A 20,698-nucleotide genomic window follows, 5' to 3' on the forward strand; every position below is an offset into this window, starting at 1 on the left:
TAAAGAGCCGTGTCTGTTTTGAATGTAGTGCCATCTGAGGGCCCGAAGATCACGGCCATCCAATATTGGTTATCGGCCTTGTCCCTTGCATACAAAGATTTCTCCTGATTTTCTGAACCTTTTAATGATATTATGCACCGCAGATGATGATATTACCCAACTCCTTAACATTTTTCGTTGGGAAATATTATTCTTAAATTGTTGCACTATTTGCCTGTGCAGTCTTTCAGGGTGGTGAACCCCTCCCCATCTCTACTTCTGAAAAACTCATCCTTTCTGGGATGCTCTTGTTGTACCCAATCATTTTACTGACCAGTTGCCAATTAACATCATTTATTTGTGAGATATTCCTCCAGGTTCCTTTCTTAGCATTACGCAACTTTTCCAGACTTTTGTGGCCCCTGTCCCAGCTTTTTTCAAATGTTTTGCTGGCATCAAATTCAAAGAGGGCGTATATTTACATAAGATTTCTCAGTTTCAACATTTGATATGTTGTCTTTGTACTATTTTCTATTGGATATAGGGTTTAAATGATTTGCACATAATAGCATTGTTTTTCTTTACATTTTACACAGCGTCTAAACTTTTTTTTAGAAACAGTTCTTTTGGAACCTTATTTGAAGCAATTTTTTCAAGCAATTCCAAGCTACCTGCTATTGTCGGATACCCAAATATTTGTGCTTGTTTCAAGAAATCGTACCTAGTGCAATATGTCTTGTTCCTTTGTCAGATTATTTAACTTATTTTAAACAAATATCTCCTCAAATATATATTTATTTTCCTTTTCAAACCATCTCTGACAAGTAATTTTTGCAGCATAGAATTAATTCACCCAGAAACCCATATACCTGTGACCCCCAGATTTTCAAGCTCCCTCTTCAGCACCGCCACCTTTGACTTGGTGGAGCGGCAGCCATCCAGGAGTTTCTTGTAGTTACGTCTCACGCCACAGAGGGCGATGTAGCGCTTCAACCTGTCCACCGCCGCATTGTCGTCATCCTTTATGTTACACAGATGGAGCACATATTGACTGGATTAGCCAGGGATGGGTCTGAGTCTAAGAAAGAGGCCACTGCCTCTGCAGTTTTCATTACAAGAGATTGAGGTTTAGAAAAATTGTAGTCTCTACCTGTGTTTGGGCTAGGGTTGGAATTTTTACTGCATATTATGTTGATCAATGAGTCAAACTCACCTTTCCACCTTTAGAACCAGTATCACAGCCTTCTCCCTTTCTTGTCAGCTTCGCCACTGTCTTCCTCTTCTTCCGGACCTTCTCGCTCTCCTGTTCATCCTCCAGTGAGGGAAGGGATGAGCTAGAGTCAGAGTCCTGCACTTTCTCCTCTGTCGTCTTGGCCGCCATATCCTCTATTACCTCTGCAGGAAAACATTTTATAAAACTTTAGGAAGGGGGACTTAATGGATAAGCATTACCTTGTTGTTAGGGCAACACAATGAACCATATGCCTATATTTTTCACTTTACGATATCAAAGTGGTTAGAGTATATGACCAGGAATCAAAAGGTTGCCAAATTGAATCCCAGAGGCAGCAAGATGAAACATTTCTAACTCTGCCCTTCAGCAATCCAAATTAATAGAACCTGTCCAAATCAGAGGTAAGTGATGTGCTAAAATAAGTCCCCTTTCAGCTGGACCTTGTGTTCAGTTAATTAAATTAATTGAATCATTAAACAATATACATGGCCAAAAACACTTTCTCACCCTCTTCCCCGTCAGCTTCATCTGAAGATGCACCACTGTCATTCTCATTGCTGTTGCTACTTTCTCGTTTCACCCTCTTCTGCTCAACTACCTTGGACTGTTCAGTCTTGTTCGAGTTACTTCCAGTGCTCCCTCTTTGTAGACCTTCTTCCTTTTCCCCATTTCCACTTTTCCTCCTCTTCTGGGTTCCTTTCGTAGTTTCACTCTGCACTTCCTCCTGGTTATTTTTCTCCCTCATTACAGTTCTTATTTTCCATTTTGTATCCTTCTCAGAGTCAATGTCTGAATTTACTAGGTCCTTTTCAGATTTGTGGGTTTCTTGTTTTTTCAGTTTTTCCTCTAAATCCTCTTCATTGGAGTGTTGTTTTCTCATCCACTGATTGGCTGTTTTTGTCTGAACCTCACCCTCTGAGTAAGTTGGTTTGACAAAGTGTCGCCTTTTCTTTTTCTTTGTTGCCATTTGGGCTGTCTGCTCTTTTTCTTCTCCCTCTTCATCACTAGTCATCCCACTGTTATTAACTTCATCCTCCTCTCTCTGCCGTTCTTCATTTAACAGTTTCTGAAGGCCATAATCTGTGAAATCGTAATATGTGAGAGCACAAAAAGAGAATTACATTCTTTTATCCAATTTGGAGAAAAAATACTTTAAATAATGAGCCATAAAATAATCAAGAGTTAGCTAAAAGAAAAAACAAATACCATTAATGAAATTGAAGTCAATCCCAGAATTATTGTCTGCCGGGGCAAGTTACTTTACAACTTTACATAGGAAATACCTAAACATTGTGCATCGCATCGCATCGCATCATCTTCCGCTTAATCCGGGGCCGGGTCGCGGGGGCAGCAGTCTAAGCAGGGATGCCCAGACTTCCCTCTCCCCAGACACTTCCTCCAGCTCTTCCGGGGGGACACCGAGGCGTTCCCAGGCCAGCCGGGAGACATAGTCCCTCCAGCGTGTCCTAGGTCTTCCCCGGGGTCTCTTCCCGGTGGGACGGGACCGGAACACCTTCCCAGGAAGGCGTCCCGGAGGCATCCGAAACAGATGCCCAAGCCACCTCAGCTGACCCCTCTCGATGTGGAGGAGCAGCGGCTCTACTCTGAGCTCCTCCCGGGTGACCGAGCTTCTCACCCTATCTCTAAGGGATCGCCCAGCCACCCTGCGGAGAAAGCTCATTTCGGCCGCCTGTATCCGGGATCTTGTCCTTTCGGTCATGACCCAAAGCTCATGACCATAGGTGAGAGTAGGAACGTAGATTGAACGGTAAATCGAGAGCTTCGCCTTACGGCTCAGCTCTTTCTTCACCACGACAGACCGATACATCGACCGCATTACTGCAGAAGCTGCACCGATCCGTCTGTCAATCTCCCGTTCCATCCTTCCCTCACTCGTGAACAAGACCCCTAGATACTTAAACTCCTCCACTTGAGGCAGGCACTCTCCACCAACCTGAAGTGGGCAAGCCACCCTTTTCCGACTGATGACCATGGCCTCGGATTTGGAGGTACTGATTTTCATCCCCACCGCTTCACACTCGGCTGCAAACCGTCCAAGTGCATGCTGAAGGTCCTGGCTTGAAGGGGCCAACACGACAACATCATCCGCAAAGAGCAGAGACGAAATCGTGTGGTCCCCAAACCTGACACCCTCCGGCCCCTGGCTGCGCCTAGAAATTCTGTCCATAAAAATTACGAACAGAACCGGTGACAAAGGGCAGCCCTGCCGGAGTCCAACATGCACAGGGAACAAGTCTGACTTACTGCCGGCAATGCGGACCAAGCTCCTGCTTCGGTCGTACAGGGACCTGACAGCCCTTAGCAAAGGACCCAGGACCCCATATTCCCGAAGCACCCTCCACAGGATGCCACGAGGGACACAGTCGAATGCCTTCTCCAAATCCACAAAACACATGTGGACTGGTTGGGCAAACTCCCATGAACCCTCCATCACCCTGTAGAGGGTATAGAGCTGGTCCAGTGTTCCGCGGCCTGGACGAAAACCACACTGTTCCTCCTGAATCCGAGGTTCTACTATCGGCCGTATTCTCCTCTCCAGAACCCTGGCATAGACTTTCCCGGGGAGGCTGAGAAGTGTGATCCCCCTATAGTTGGAACACACCCTCCGGTCCCCCTTCTTATAAAGAGGGACCACCACCCCGGTCTGCCATCCCAGAGGCACTGTCCCCGACTGCCACGCGATGTTGCACAGGCGTGTCAGCCAAGACAGCCCCACAACATCCAGAGACTTGAGGTACTCAGGGCGGATCTCATCCACCCCCGGTGCCTTGCCACCGAGGAGTTTCTTAACCACCTCGGTGACTTCAGCCCGGGTGATGGACGAGTCCACCTCTGAGCCCTCATCCTCTGCTTCCTCAATGGAAGACGTGACGGCGGGATTGAGGAGATCCTCGAAGTATTCCTTCCACCGCCCGACGACATCCTCAGTTGAGGTCAACAGCTGCCCACCTCTACTGTAAACAGCGTTGGTAGGGCACTGTTTCCCTCTCCTGAGGCGCCGGATGGTTTGCCAGAATCTCTTCGAGGCCAGCCGATAGTCCTTCTCCATGGCCTCACCGAACTCCTCCCAGGCCCGAGTTTTTGCCTCCACAACCACCCGGGCTGCAGCCCGCTTGGCCTGTCGGTACCCGTCAGCTGCGTCAGGAGTCCCACAAGCCAACCAGGCCTGATAGGACTCCTTCTTCAGCTTGACGGCATCCCTTCCGGTGTCCACCACCGGGTTCGGGGATTGCCGCCTCGACAGGCACCGGAGACCTTACGGCCACAGCTCCGAGCGGCCGCTTCGACAATGGCGGTGGAGAACATGGTCCACTCGGACTCAATATCTCCAACCTCCCTCGGAATCCAGTCGAAGCTCTGCCGGAGGTGGGAGTTAAAGATCTCTCTGACAGGAGACTCGGCCAGACGTTCCCAGCAGACCCTTACAGTACGCTTGGGCCTGCCGAGTCTGTCCAGCTTTCTCCCCCGCCATCGGATCCAACTCACCACCAGGTGGTGATCAGTTGACAGCTCCGCCCCTCTCTTCACCCGAGTGTCCAAGACATACGGCCGCAGGTCAGATGAGACGACAACAAAGTCGATCATTGACCTGCGGCCTAGGGTGTCCTGGTGCCACGTGCACTGATGGACACCCTTATGCTTGAACATGGTGTTCGTTATGGACAAACTGTGACTAGCACAGAAGTCCAATAACTGAACACCACTCGGGTTCAGATCAGGGGGGCCGTTCCTCCCAATCACACCCCTCCAGGTGTCACTGTCGTTGCCCACGTGGGCGTTGAAGTCCCCCAGTAGAACAATAGAGTCCCCAGTCGGAGCACTTTCCAGCACCCCTCCCAGAGACTCCAAGAAGGTTGGGTACTCTGCACTGCCGTTCGGCCCGTAGGCACAAACAACAGTGAGAGACCTATCCCCGACCCGTAGGCGCAGGGAAACGACCCTCTCGTTCACCGGGGTAAACTCCAACACATGGCGGCAGAGCTGGGGAGCTATAAGCAAACCCACACCAGCCCGCCGCCTCTCACCATGGGCAACTCCAGAGTGGTGAAGAGTCCATCCTCTCTCAAGGAGTGTGGTTCCAGAGCCCAAGCCGTGCGTAGAGGTGATCCCGACTACCTCTAATCGGAACCTCTCAACCTCACGCACTAGCTCAGGCTCCTTCCCCGCCAGCGAGGTGACATTCCACGTCCCTAGAGCTAGTTTCCGTGTCCAGAGATCGGGTTGTCTAGGCCCCTGCCTTCGACTGCCGCCCGATCCTCTTCGCACCGGCCCCTTATGGTCCCTCCTGTGGGTGGTGAGCCCACGGGAGGGCGGCCCCACGTCGCCCGTTCGGGCTGAGCCCGGCCGGGCCCCATGGGGGAAGGCCCGGCCACCAGGCGCTCGCATACGAGCCCCAACCCCGGGCCTGGCTCCAGGGTGGGGCTGCGCCATACCGGGCGACGTCAACATTGTGCTGTCAGGGAAATTGGATAAATATAATCTTTTATAAATTCAAGTCCCCTTAGTCTGTTTAGTTCTTTTTGGGGGCTGTTTAGCAGGGAAAAAAAATCATACCAGTCAATTAAATGTTTTGTGTTTGAGAAATTGTGTTGTAATAAAATAATATGACTCCCCCTTATGTTTGAGCCTAAAATAACAAATTGTGTTAAGTCTTTTTATTCATATTCACTGAATTTCATGAAGAGTGCCAAAACTTCTTGAGATTGTAAATATCAGTTTGAAGAATGGTTCTTGAACCTCTCCTGGGGACCCTAGGCCATTCCATGTATTAAGTGTATCCCTAAAACTCACTTGAATCAAGCAGCCAGGTACATATTTAGTCACTGACTGACTGACTGCCCGTTGTTAAATAGTGTATTGGTTAGAGACAACAGGTCCCACGTTCGACTCCTGTAACAGTCAGAACGCCTGAGGTTCAAGACAAAAACTTGACTGGCTACAACCCTATGTAGCTATGTAATAGGAAGCCTAAAATAAAACAGTTCTGGTGGATTTAAAGATTTGTTCAGGATAGACAAACACTTCGCTGGCTACATGATTCTCTTGTCTTGTCACTTGACAAAAAAAGTCAGTTATCGACCCTATATTGATACAGTAGTTATTGTATCAATGTCATTCACGAATGGCTAATAAGCTGTTAAAACAGCCAGTGGCAAAAGCCATACAGTTCATAGAGGCTATTTGCGGTGGAGGTAAACTTAACAAGAAACGTTACTCAGTTGAACACAATAGTTAATGGAGTCTAATGAAATATTCAAACCTAGCATGATGTTAATCAGTGACAAAATTATATAATGTCTAGAGGCTATACTGACACCTGGCAAACGTACAGCTCTGTGTAGAGTGGTTAATGATACAGCCTTTCACGCAGGTGACCTGGGTTCGATTCTCGAGAGGACAGCCACAATCAACATTTTCTATTGCAGGACAGCTGAACTAGGCTTGTCTGGTTTCTTGTTTTTACCAATTCTAAATGAAGTGCCTAACACAATGTGGAAAAAGGGAAGGTGCCTAAACACTTTTGTTTTGGGGAGTTTATGACTTCAGTCTCCTCCACAGCAAGTGAAATGCATGATCAATCAAATTCAAATCAACAGATTGACTAGGCCAGCATAAAACGTTCAATTCTTTCCCCGAAAGAACTCCTTGGTTGCGTTTGCAATGTTTTTTGGGCCATAGTCCAGTTGCATTGTCAACTGACACCCAATGAGTCTGGGCATTACGGTCTTGTACATTGGTAACCACGATGCATCTGTACACTCATGGATTAATTCTGCTGCAGCCACCTTGTGTTAGAGTGAGATTGTTCCAGAGGCAGTCATGTAGGTCTATGGCATGACGCTACTCCACCATGTTTCACCAATGAGGTAGTATGCTTTGGATCATTTGTATTTCCTTTTGTACATTTGGAGTTCCTTTTTCTTCTCCACAGTCCACAGTTGATCAGAATGTTGGCATATTTGGACGACTGGCTGTCAGTAGCAGAGTCTTGTCAGCAGGTAGTAGCACAAACCTCTACTCTTTCCCCTTGGTTTCTTGGGGTTCAGAGCCGAGTGACAGCCTCAGCAAGTTCAGTTTTGGTGTCCCGATTCCTAATCGTGATTTGGCATCCATTTGAAGATGGGATGCATTCGGTCGCGACCTTCACCTTCATCGCATGCTCCAGGTTAGGGCTGCACCTAACAACTAATTTGATATTCGATTAATCAGCCGATAACTACTTTGATTAATCTGATAGAAAATACATCATAACCAGAATAAAAAGTGTTTTATTTAAAATACATTATTTATTAGAGAAATGTTTTTCTTATCCTTTTACAATGCTTTCATTACTGTAGGCAGTACTTATAATATATATTTTTTTTTAAATTGCACAAATGTAAGGTTTATCCTAATATCATTTTCAAGACTGTTGTAAAAGTATTCCGGGGTACTACATGAAGCTGGTTGAGAGACTTTTGACCTCTGATACTGTAAATGCTAATGCAAATTGCAATGCATTAAAAAACCTCAACATGTCTATTGTGGAGAAATAAATAACTAACAGAATGTGACAGTAATGGGTTAAATTCATCAGCTAGCCGAAGCTGCTCAACTACACAGAAATGTGTTCAAGTAAATCCCCGGTATAGTGGTGAAAAATTGACGTTAATGTTAATCTTGAATGCATGGCTGAGTTAACCATTTCTCAATTAAAAACAAACTCCATGAATAAAAACTAAAATTGATGCCAGCTTTGTATTATATTAACGTACCATGCGGAGCCCTCTCATCAAGGCTACAATGAGTACTCTCTTTACATGCTCATGCATTACAGTCGTGCTCCCATGCCATGAGTAATGGCACCACTTCAAATGTACAAGCGGTCCCATACTTTTGACATTTTTGGTCGTACAAGACTTTTGAAGGAACCGAAAAATGTAAAGTCCACTATTTAGTCACTAGTGTAATGATTCTGTCTTAGGTAGTATATACATTTTTTCTGTGTTCTTGTATTCTGTCCTAGTAGGTTGTCACTGGAATGTTGGTTAACAAATGTTTCTGTAAGGTGGCAATGCAGGGGCCCTGTGTTGTTTATGGGCCAACCTCTCCACAATGGCCAAAACCAGAGAGCTGTGTAAGGACATCAGGTATTAAATTTTAGACCTGCACAAGGCTGGGATGGGCTACAGGACAATAGGCAAGCAGCTTGGTGAGAAAGCAACAACTGTTGGACCAATTATTAGAAAATGGAAGAAGTTCAAGATGACGGTCAATCTCTCTCGGTCTGGGGCTCCATGCAAGATCTCACCTTGTGTGGCATCAATGATCATGAGGAAGGTGAGGGATCAGCCCAGAACTACACGGCAGGACCTGGTCAATGACCTGAAGAGAGCTGGGACCACAGTCTCAAAGAAAACCATTAGTAACACACTACGCCGTCATGGATTAAAATCCTGCAGCACACGCAAGGTCCCCCTGCTCAAGCCAGCGCATGTCCAGGCCCGTCTGAAGTTTGCCAATGACCATCTGGGATGATCCAGAGGAGGAATGGGAGAAGGTCATGTGGTCTGATGAGACAAAAATAGAGCTTTTTGGTCTAAACTCCATTCGCCGTGTTTGGAGGAAAAAGAAGGATGAGTACAACCCCAAGAACCACCATCCCAACAGTGAAGCATGGAGGTGGAAACATTCTTTGGGGATGCTTTTCTGCAAAGGGGACAGGACGACTGCACCGTATTGAAAGGAGGATGAATGGGGCCATGTATCGCGAGATCTTGGCCAACAACCTTCGTCCCTCAGTAAGAGCATTGAAGATCGGTCGTGGCTGGGTCTTCCAGTATAACAACGACTGAAACACACAGGAGTGGCTCCATAAGAAGCATCTCAAGGTCCTGGAGTGGCCTAGCCAGTCTCCAGACCTGAACCCAATAGAAAATCTTTGGAAGGAGCTGAAAGTCTGTATCGCCCAGCGACAGCCCCGAAACCTGAATGATCTGGAGAAGTTCTGTATGGAGGAGTGGGCCAAAATCCCAGCTGCAGTGGGTGCAAACCTGGTCAAGAACTACAGGAAACGTATGATCTCTGCAATTGCAAACAAAGGTTTCTGTACCAAATACGAAGTTCTGCTTTTCTGTCATATCAAACACTGGATTTTTGTTTTAGATTCTGTCACACACAGTTGAAGAGTACCTATGATAAAAATTACAGACTTCTACATGCTTTGTAAGTGGGAGAACCTGCAAAATCGGCTGTTTATCAAATACTTGTTCTCCCCACTGTATATATGCCTTATGGAGGTGCTTCATGGATATGCTTCATGCATGTGTGTGGTGATGTCTGCTTGGATTGGAACCAGATCTCAGTTGAATTAAGTTCTTTCAATACAGAAAAACAGATTTTTGACAGAACATACACGCCAGAGGAGAACTAACAATTGGTAGATCAGTAATCAAATACTATTTAAAGGATAAATTATCAGTGCAAATAAATTGACACTTTTGGTAAAAACAATCAATGGATTTCTGGTGCAAAATAGTTGTCCTATTAATGCAAATATGTTAGATCAAACTTTGATTACTTTTATTAAATCCAAAACCATTCTGATTTGATAAAAAAATAATAAAAGGTAAAAGTTGTACAGCCCACTATCAGATAATTTACACAAGTTTTTGACAACTTCTGAAAAAGGTTTCAACAAACGCATCTTTATACAGTTAATTCTGACATATGCCATACATTTAGTTCTGCAACCCCTTTATAACATTTACCAAATTGGAGTGTGGAATGTTGCTTGGTCTTACATATGCACTGGATTCCACAAGTCTTGAAGACCTGACATGCTTGTTTATATTTGCCAGAAAGAAGCCTTTACTTCGTCAATGCCACAAAAAAAACCTGGTTACAATATGCCAGACAACATCTTGACACACCTCACAGCTTCTGGCACACTGTCATTTGGAGTGACAAGACCAAAATAGAGCTTTACGGTCACAACCATAAGCGCTATGTTTGGAGAGGTGTCAACAAGGCCTATAGTGAACAGAGTACCATCCCCACTGTGAAGCACGGTGGTGGCTCACTGATGTTTTGGGGGTAGGTGAGCTCTAAAGGCACAGGGAATCTTGTGAAAATGTATGGCAAGATTAATGCAGCATTTTATCAGAAAATACTGGCAGACAATTTGCATTCTTCTGCACGAAAGCTGCGCATGGGACTCTCTTGGACTTTCCAGCACGACAATGACCCTAAGAACAAGGCCAAGTTGACCCTCCAGTGGTTACAGCAGAAAAGGGTGATGGTTCTGGAGTGGCCATCACAGTCTCCTCACCTTAACATCATCAAGCCACTCTGAGGAGATCTCAAACGTGCGGTTCATGCAAGACGACCAAAGACTTTGCATGACCTGGAGGCTTTTTGCTGAGACGAATGGGCAGCTATACCACCTGCAAGAATTTGGGGCCTCATAGACAACTATTACAAAAGACTGCATGCTGTCATTGATGCTGAAGGGAGCAATACACATTGTTAAGAACTAAGGGTATGCAGACTTTTGAACAGGGGTCAGTGCATTTTTTCTTTGTTGCCTTGTTTCGTTTGATTGTGCTATTCTGTTATAACCTACAATTGAATGTGAGTCCCATAAGAAATAAAATACATGTGTTTTCCCTGCTCACCCGTGTTTTCTTTCCAAATGTAACATATTTTACCAATTCTCCAAGGGTATGTAAACTTTTGAGAAAAACTGTAAATAAGATCCAGAACTGCTGCCGCCTTCTCTGGGCCCAAGATCGTTTAAGATGGAATGAGGCAAAGTGCAAACATTTTAATTATTTTTGGGAATCATGGACACCACGTCCACTGGTCTAAAGAGGAAAGGGACCATCCGGCTTCTTATCAGCGTACAGCTCAAAAGCCAGCATCCGTGATGGTATGGGCATGCATTAGTGCACATGGCATGGGTGAGGGCACCATTGCACATCTGTAAGGGCACCATTAATGCTGAACAACATACAGGTTTTGGAGCAACACATGCTGCCATCCAGACAACACCCTTTTCTGGGAAGGCCTTGCTTATTTCTGCAAGACAATACACTGATCAGCCATTACATAATGAGCACCAGTCTAATATTGTGTAGGTCCCTTTTTGCCACCAAAACAGCCCTGACCTGTCTAAGCATGGACTCCACTAGACCTCTAAAGGTGTACTGTGGTATCTGGCAACAAGACGTTAGCAGCAGATCCTTTAAGTCCTGTAAATTGCGAGGTGCGGCCTCCATGGATTGCACCGGTTTGTCCCTGCACATCCCACAGATGCTGGATTGGACTGAAATCTGGGGAATTTGGAGGCCAAGTCAACACCTTGAACTCGTTATTGTGTTCCTCAAAACATTGGTGAACCATTTTTGCTTTGTGACTGGGCATGTTACCCTGCTGAAAGAGGTCAATACCGTCAGGGTGCACGTGGTCTGCAACAATGCTCAGGTAGGTGGTACGTGTCAAAGAAACAGCCAAATGAATGGCAGGACTCAAGGTTTCCCAACAGAACATTGCCCAAAGCATCACACTGCCTCCGCCGGCTTGCCTCCTTCCCATAGTGCATCCTGGTGCCATGTGTTCTCCAGGTAAGCAACACACACGCATCCGGCCATCCACGTGATGAAAAAGGAAATTTGATTCATCAGACCAGGCCACCTTCTTCCACTGCTCCATGGTCCAGTCCTGATGCTCCCGTGCCCATTGTAGGCACTTTCAGCAGTGGACAGGGGTCAGCATGGGCACCCTGACTGGTCTGCAGCTACGCAGCCCCATATGCAACAAACTGCAATTCGCTGTGTTCTGACACCGTTATTAGTACCAGCATTAACTTAAACAACAGACGAGCTAACTTACAGTTGCTCGTCTGTTGGATCAGACCACACGGGCCAGCCTTCGCTCCCCACGTGCATCAATGAGCCTTGTCCGCCCATGACCCTGTCGCCAGTTCAATGTTTTCCTTCCTTGGTACTGATCACTGCAGACTGGGAACATCCCAAAAGGGCTGCGGTTTTGGAGATGCTCTGACCCAGATGTCTAGCATGACAATTTGGCCCTTTTCAAAGTTGCTCAGATCCTTACGCTTGCCCATTTTTCCTGCTTCACACATAAAACACAAACTTTAAGAACAGAATGTTCACTTGCTGCCTAATATATCCCACCCACTGACAGATGCCATGATAAGGAGATTATCAGTGTTAGTCACTTCACATGTCAGTAGGCTTGGGTATCGAGTATCGAGTATTGATTGGAACCGGGACTAGCTTTGCGATTTTCCCGGTATCGTTCAAAAGTTTAAATTTCGATTCCTAGTTTCGATTCACAGTCCGTCGACCGGAAGAAGAAACCGCTGAACACCAACGAAGAAGCGTCCACCAAAGTGTGGTTTCGCTTTTCTAAACAGAACTTCGTAACCTCTGACTGTTTCATCTTAATGTCGTTGGTTCCAACGTGAATAACAATATCTCCTCACTCTCTATACTTGCCAGTTTTAGACTTCGCTAGCACCAGCCCCAGATTTGCGGCTACGTCGGTGGCTCTGCCCCCCGGTAAACAGTGTACGATCGCCGGCTGATTCTTTAGTCTAATACTGCGGGTAATGGAATCGCCGATGACTAAAGTTTTTAGTTTTTCAAGGCCACCGGCAGAACATGCCTGCCGATCATTCCCCTCCGAACGATAATTCTCCTCCGTGTTGTAGCTACAATAATTACAATGATAAGGCATTTTAATGATACTTAGCGTCGGGTGTTCAGGGGCGAGCAGTTCTGTTAATTATGTCCATAAAGAGTCCCGGTGTAGTAAAGTTGGGTAAGAGGTCAACAGAGGAGAAATACAGTGTTGGTAAACTCTTAAAGTATAATTCAAATCTCGCTTTCTCCTATTTATGCGTTCAAGCTTCTTCTACACCCAGCGAACGTGTTTTCTCCACAGCAGGAGATACTATCTGTCCAGAACGCTCACGCATCCTGCCTGAGAAGGCAGATTATATGATCATTTTCCTAAACAAGAACTGTTTCTGATTTAATACTGTACCTGCTGCTAATCTGGACTGGGTTTTACAAGTTGTTTATTATTGTTTATTAGCTATTCTGCACCAGGTTAGCCCCTCTGTGAGAGCACGGTAACATGTTTAAGTTCCTGCAGTATATGTGTTTTCATGAGGTTTTCAAAAATAAAGCTCACTTGAGGAAAGTGTACCCCTGTGAAAATATATTCATAATTTATAATATTTATATTCAAGTTCACAGATTTGATATTTACATTGTAGTTGAAAACAGCCCTGTGAGAAATTCATAGTAAAGTTCATATAAAGTAAAAAGTTCATAAAATGTATGGAGAAGGTCAGACTATTTCCTTCAGAAAGACCGTTGGTTAGCTAGCTCATTTAAAATATCTTAAACTTTTTTGACCCTGCCTCTTAAAAGAATCGGAATCGAGAATCGTTAGGAACCGGAATCGAAACAAGGAATCAGAATCGGAATCAGAATCGTTCAAATTCAAACGATACCCAACCCTACATGTTATGGCTGATTGTTGTATTAGAACAGCATTACTTCGTAGTAAGAGTCTGGGTGCTAAACGGGCCTGTCTGTCCCCCACTGAAAACCTATGACGCATTATGAAACAAAAAATATGACAAAGGAGATCCCGAACAGTTCAGCAGCAGAAATCCTGTCCCAACTCTTATGAAACATGATGCTGGCATCAAATTCAAATTGGGCATATATCTTTCCAAAAACAATAATATTTGATCTGTCTCTCTGTCAAATAAATACAGTGATAAATAATTCTGTTTTTATTTGCATTTCATGCAACTTCTTAAGACCGAGTTTGTAGAACGACTGAAGTATTTGTAAATTCTTAAAAAGGATTTGACCACACAAAACATGTTAAGTTATAGATTTTTTTTTCACTCAGGTTAGTTAATCATTGCCTTCTCCAGGGCAGCTTGACAGTCATGTTCTGTTGAGTGACAACTTTTGGAAATCATTACCTGCAGGGGCTAACGTATGCCTGGTTCTCTTTGCATCAGATACATCTGCATTGGGACTGTTTCCTTTGTCCATTTTCTCCTTGGATTCATCCCACTTCCGCTTGCGAGGAATCGGAGTAATACATGGAATGGTGTCACTGTCACAGTCCTGAAATGGGGATGGAGGTCCACATTACAATCAAAGTGTTGCCGCAGATGTTCATCCTCAACAAATGAAAATGTAAAAACCCAACACTGACGTGACACCATGCACCAAACCGAAGAAATCTACAGTTCCCACAATTTTTCTTCCTTTATAAAACTTAGAGAACCAAATTTGTGATTTAAATCAAACAACCTGAAGATAAATTATAGAGTGCCTACATAGCAATAAAACAAACGCAATGATCCAACAAATGTTTTTTATTTAAATTAGTCAGCAGAATGAGTTCTTCACAATCTTTTAGAACAGAGCTAATAGGCTACAACAACAGTAGGGTTGTCTCAATTATTACAAAGCCTGATCGAAATAATTTGAGCCATATAGCAATTATTTTTATAGACCATCTTTTTGCACAGTATTTTGACTCCAAATATCATGTTTCCAATCTAAATAAGGGATTTTGGGGCCAATGTTAGAAACGTCTGAACAAATGGACTACCATGGGAATTATGACAGTTTCCATAGGATGACAGTGTGTTTTGAAATTTGTAACCTGTGAAAAATTAGGTTTTTCACAAAATCCAAAATAGCAGAAAATCGAGTTAGGCGCAAATTAAAACGGCCTCTAGGAAGGTTGTTCAGCATGTGGTCATGCATCATATGACACTGGTTTCATGTCTCTAGGCCAATCACAGCCTGAGTTATAAGCGTTGGAAAATCGCGACTTTGACCCAATGGTGGCGCTAGAGGCTTTGACCTATGGACACCAAAATTAGTTTTTCTGAGTTTGGCAGAGCCCTCAATGGATGTGCCAAGTAACAAAAAATGTTAGCCAGTAGAAGTTGGTAAACTTGGAAAAACAGTGTTAGAAAGAGAAAAATTATAATTAAAAAAACTAACAATTACAATAGGGTTCCCGCAGCTTCGCTGCTTGGACCCCTAATAAGTATGCCGGTTCTCAACAGTAAGACATCTTTGTCTTCCCTCGCCTGTGGTATACATATGGACAGAATCCATTGCCGGAATGGTTGGGGGACAACTATTAAACTGAATGTCAAGAACTACACCTAGCAAAACAAGGAACAGCTTCTCATCATCTGGCTAATACCATGGTGGGAACATCGTGCTATAGGAATGCATCTCAATACCAGGGCCTGGGAGACTGGTCAGTCTTGAGAGATAGATGAACAGAGCAACATGCAGATGTCCTTGAAGAAATCCGAGCACACAGGACCTTAGACTGGGGTGAATATTTATCATAAAGCAAAACAATGTCCCAAAGCACATAGCCAAGACAAGGCTGGAGTGGCTTTGGTATTTGTCTGGGAATATCCAGGAGCGGCCCAGCCAAAGCTTGAACTTGAGCCCCATTGAACATCTATGGCAACACCTGAAGATTGCAGTTCAATGATGCTCCACATCTAAAATGAAGAGCTTGGGTAGGGATACATGGTTGGGGCATGCTAGAAAGGGGTGGGCAACATTTTCCCTCTGAGCTTCTTAGGCAAGCACTATGGTTTGAAGTGGTGCAAGCTTCCACTGGAAGCCAGTGGTGTGAGAAGAGGAGCAGAGTGAGAACATTTGAGAACTTGGACATTTTCTGTCCAATAAAACCTTAAAAATGTATGAAAATACACACTACCGTTCAAAAGTTTGGGGTCACTTAGAAATGTCCTTGTTTTTCAAAGAAAAGCAAATAAAAAAAATATTATATCAGAAATACAGTGTAGAGTGGTAGCTGGTAACAGCTGATTGTTAATGGAATATCTACATAGGCATACAGAGGCCCATTTTCAGCAACTATCACTCTGTATTCCAATGGCATGTTGTGTTTGCTAATCCAAGATCATCCTTTTAAAAGGCTAATTGATCATTACAAAACCCTTCTGTGATTACGTTAGCACATCTGAAAACTGTTATGCAGGTTAAAAAGCAAATAAACTGGCCTTCTTTAGACCAGTTGAGTATCAGGAGCATCAGTTATTGGGGGTTCAATTACAGCAGGGGTCTCCAAACCATTCCACGGAGGGCCATGTGTCTGCTGGTTTTTGGTTTTTCCTATAAATTGGTTGCCAGTTCACACCTAAGAAACCAGGTGAGGGTAGAAACGAACCAATTAGTAACCTACTTAGTCAATCAAATACAAGGAGAGAGCGAAAACCTGCAGACACTCGGCCCTCCGTGGAATAGTTTGGAGATCCCTGAATTACAGGTTCAAAATGTCCAGAAACAAATAACTTTCTACAGAACATTTTCAGTATTCTTATTCTGAGAATGATACTCCAAAGAAATTGCAAAGAAACGAAAGATCTCTTAGAACGCCGTGTACTACCCCCTTCACAGAATAGCACAAACTGTCTATAACCAGAATAGAAAGTGGGAGGCCCCGGTGCACAACTGAGCAAGTGGACAAATACAGTGTCTAGTTGCAGAAACAAACACCTCACAGGTCCTCGACTGGCAGCTTCATTGAACAGTACCCGCAACCAGTCTCAAAGTCAACAGTGAAGAGGCGACTCTGGGATGCTGGCCTTCTAGACAGAGTTGCAAAGAAAAAGCCATCTCTCAGACAGGCCAACAAAAAGAAAAGATGGGCAAAAGAACAGACACTGGACAGAGGAAGTTTGGAAAAAAGTGTTACGGACAGACAACAGTTTACAGTGTTTGGATCACAAAGAACCTTCCCTAGATGCGGACCAAATGAAAAGATGCTGAAGGACTGCTTGACACCATCTGTCAAGCATTGTGTAGGTAATGTGATCAAGTCCGTGGGTGCTTTGGTGATGGTAAAACGGGAGTTTTGTACAGGATAAAAGGAATCTTGAAGAAGGAGGGCTATCACTTAATTTTGCAAATCCATGTCATACCATGTGGGACAGTGCTTTATTGGAGCCAATTTCCTCTGACAACAGAAAAATTACCCAAAGTACAGCTCCAAACTATGCAAGAACTATTTAGGGAAGAAGCAGTCAGCTGATATTGTGTGTATAATGTGCTAGCACAGTCTCAACCATATTGAGCAGTTGTGGGAGCAGCTTGACCAAATGGTACATAAGTGCCCATCAAGCCAATTCAATTTGTGGGAGGAGCTTCAAAAAGCATGGGGTGAAATCACAGACTACCTGAACAAATTAGCCTTGCAGACCTTTGGCAATCTGCAAACTGAGAATTTTTTAATAAAAGCAAGTTTGAAGGACACAATAATAAGTCATGTTGTCAAGGAAAACGAGGACATTTCTAAGTGACCACAAACTTATGAATGGTAGGGTACTTCATTAAGATGATAATAATTTTTTTCAAATTGCAGTGCTGTTCATCAGCTTGTTTTTACACTCAGAAATTGAACCATTAAATAAGGTAAAATGTATAATATACAAAAATACCTATATTTATAGCAAGAGTAAACACTTTAAAAATGCTTCATTGTCCCAATACTAAGTAGACATGATTTGCATAGCAATGGAAATCATTTGGGACCGCAAAACAACGTTTTTACCTAGTGTACTAATCAGGCATGGAATGTGCTTATTCCACATTCCATAAAGCGGACCAAGTAAGGACTGTACTAAACCACTATTAAACCTTCTCTTCTTTCATTTCAGATCTGCAAAGAAAAATAAAGCATTTAGGGTGGCATTGTCAGTAGAGATTTCCTTGAGTAATCGCACTCCAAGCAGATCCCTCAATTTGGCCATTTGCAAAGATTAAAGTTAATTGTGGAAGCCAAATCTCAGTTTGCCCTTATGTGCAAAATCAGATATTCCCTTTCCTTTCCCCTAAAACTAGGTTTAATTTCACTGATCTAAATTTGTTAAATTCAACTTCCATTCAGATACCTGTGGCCTAGGGTGGTCGAGTGGTCTAAGGTATTATATCCTTTCCATGTACTGCTGTAGCTGGGGTTTGAATCCCACAATCTGGTCTTTTAGCCAAAACCTCCCCCCTTCTTCAATTCAATTCATAATTAATGCATTAAAAGGCCTCAAAATATGCATCTTCTAAACATTTGTTTAAAAAAGCTCCTTGTGAGGATGGGGGCAATTAATGGTTAGTTTGAACATAATTCTGAAAACCCAATTGACCTGAAACCTGTATATTCCTTATTATAAATGTAGGTCAAAGCTGAATCAATGTCTGAAAATCACAGTATTTTACAACTCCTTTTCCAAAAAAAGGAGTACCTGCGGAGTACCTGGCTTGGGGGACCCATTGCTGTCCCTGTCCAGAGTCCTCCTGGTTGTGTTGCCGATCGAGACTATGCCTGACAATTTCAGCTGCCACTGTGCTGACACCTCCCCCTCCCCTGTGTCGTCCCTTTCCTTGTCCATCTGGTCATGCTTCCGACCTGGACTAAGTTTAAATAGACTCTAGACTCAGCCCACATGCATTTATTAATTATTACAATTGTTGTTATCTTAGTATGTTCACCTGGCACAGCCAGAAGAGGACTGGTCAACCCTCTGAGCCTGGGTCCTCTCTAAGTTTCTTCCAAAATGTTGGCATTCTTAGGGAGTTTTTCCTAGGGATCATCCTTATATATCGTTCCTTCTTTCCATGGTAGCGTTTTAACTTGCATTTGTGGATGCAGCGACGTACTGTGTTCACCAACAGTGGTTTTCAGGAGTGTTTCTGAGCCCATGCAGTGATTTCCACAACAGAATCGTGTCTGTTTTGAATACAATGCCTCCTGAGGGCACAAAGATCATGGCCACCCAATATTGGTTTTTGGCCTTGTCCCTTGCGTACAGTGATTTCTCCGGATTCTCTGAATCTTTTAATGATATTATGTACTGTAGATGATGAGATCCCCAAACTCTCTGCAATTTTACATTAAAAAACTTTATTTTAAAATTGTTACACTACTTGCCTGCGCAGCCTTTCAGAGTGGTGAAACCCTCCCAAACATCTGAAAGATTCATCCTCTCTGAGATGCTCTTTTTATACCCAATAATAGCATAGCATAGCATCATCTTCCGCTTATCCGGGGCCGGGTCGCGGGGGCAGCAGTCTAAGCAGGGATGCCCAGACTTCCCTCTCCCCAGACACTTCCTCCAGCTCTTCCGGGGGGACACCGAGGCGTTCCCAGGCCAGCCGGGAGACATAGTCCCTCCAGCGTGTCCTAGGTCTTCCCCGGGGTCTCTTCCCGGTGGGACGGGACCGGAACACCTTCCCAGGAAGGCGTTCCGGAGGCATCCGAAACAGATGCCCAAGCCACCTCAGCTGACCCCTCTCGATGTGGAGGAGCAGCGGCTCTACTCTGAGCTCCTCCCGGGTGACCGAGCTTCTCACCCTATCTCTAAGGGATCGCCCAGCCACCCTGCGGAGATAGCTCATTTCGGCCGCCTGTATCCGGGATCTTGTCCTTTCGGTCATGACCCAAAGCTCATGACCATAGGTGAGAGTAGGAACGTAGATTGACCGGTAAATCGAGAGCTTCGCCTTACGGCTCAGCTCTTTCTTCACCACGACAGACCGATACATCAACCGCATTACTGCAGAAGCTGCACCAATCCGTCTGTCAATCTCCCGTTCCATCCTTCCCTCACTCGTGAACAGGACCCCTAGATACTCCTCCACTTGAGGCAGGCACTCTCCACCAACCTGAAGTGGGCAAGCCACCCTTTTCCGACTGAGGACCATGGCCTCAGATACCCAATAATGTCACTCTCTTTTTTAGCATTACACAACATTTCCGGTCTTTTGTTGCACCTATCCCACCTTTTCAACTTGCTGCTGGCATCAAATTCAAAGTGGTCATACTTTTTTCCAAGAAATTAAACAATGTCTCAATTTCAACATTCGCTATGCTGTCTTGTACTATTTTCTATTGAATATAGGGTTTAAATGATCATTGCACTCTATTTTTCTTTACATTTTACATTGAGTCTCAACTTTTTTGGAAAGGGGTTTGTAGACAACACTTTAAGAGTGATGATTCAAATGAAAAGCAGATTTAATTTTTTATCTCATTGTAATGTTATACAATGCTATTACATTCAGTCAAATTCATGTACAAATTCTCACCTGAAAAAAACACATACACACAAAAATTAAGTGTGCTGGATTGAGGGTTTTGCACTTTTGGTGGCATTCCATTTGTTCTACTATACATGTTAAACAGAGTGTCCATTTGATCCAGGTCTGAAGGAGGAATTGTCTGACAGAATGTAAAAGGTCTTTACCTGCATCCTCATAAGCTCTTCTACTACTATTGTCTTAATCAGCTGTCTTTCCTCCAGGCTTGGTGAGTCACGGCCAAAACATGCTAAATATCGACTTCTTAAGATACTTATAGTCAATGTGCTAGAAC

At 44.2% G+C, this 20,698-nt stretch overlaps 1 protein-coding gene across 3 annotated transcripts in view; it reads right to left on the reverse strand.

The window, feature by feature from the left end:
* Nucleotides 1–20,698, reverse strand: part of hirip3 (HIRA interacting protein 3) — a 45,610-nt gene that overhangs the window by 20,274 nt on the left and 4,638 nt on the right. For 2 of the 3 annotated variants that reach the window (XM_010866831.4, XM_020051271.3), the window contains exons 2-6: nucleotides 20,571–20,691; nucleotides 14,247–14,394; nucleotides 1,721–2,293; nucleotides 1,193–1,374; nucleotides 849–999 (exon numbers count right to left, since the gene is read on the reverse strand). In XM_010866831.4, coding sequence (XP_010865133.2) covers nucleotides 849–999; nucleotides 1,193–1,374; nucleotides 1,721–2,293; nucleotides 14,247–14,394; nucleotides 20,571–20,691 — 1,175 coding nt within the window. The remainder of the gene's footprint in view (nucleotides 1–848; nucleotides 1,000–1,192; nucleotides 1,375–1,720; nucleotides 2,294–14,246; nucleotides 14,395–20,570; nucleotides 20,692–20,698) is intronic. The other variant, XM_020051272.3, reaches the window with a different exon arrangement.

The sequence above is a fragment of the Esox lucius genome, chromosome 11 (genome assembly GCF_011004845.1).
Source record: "Esox lucius isolate fEsoLuc1 chromosome 11, fEsoLuc1.pri, whole genome shotgun sequence".
NCBI lineage: Eukaryota > Metazoa > Chordata > Actinopteri > Esociformes > Esocidae > Esox > Esox lucius.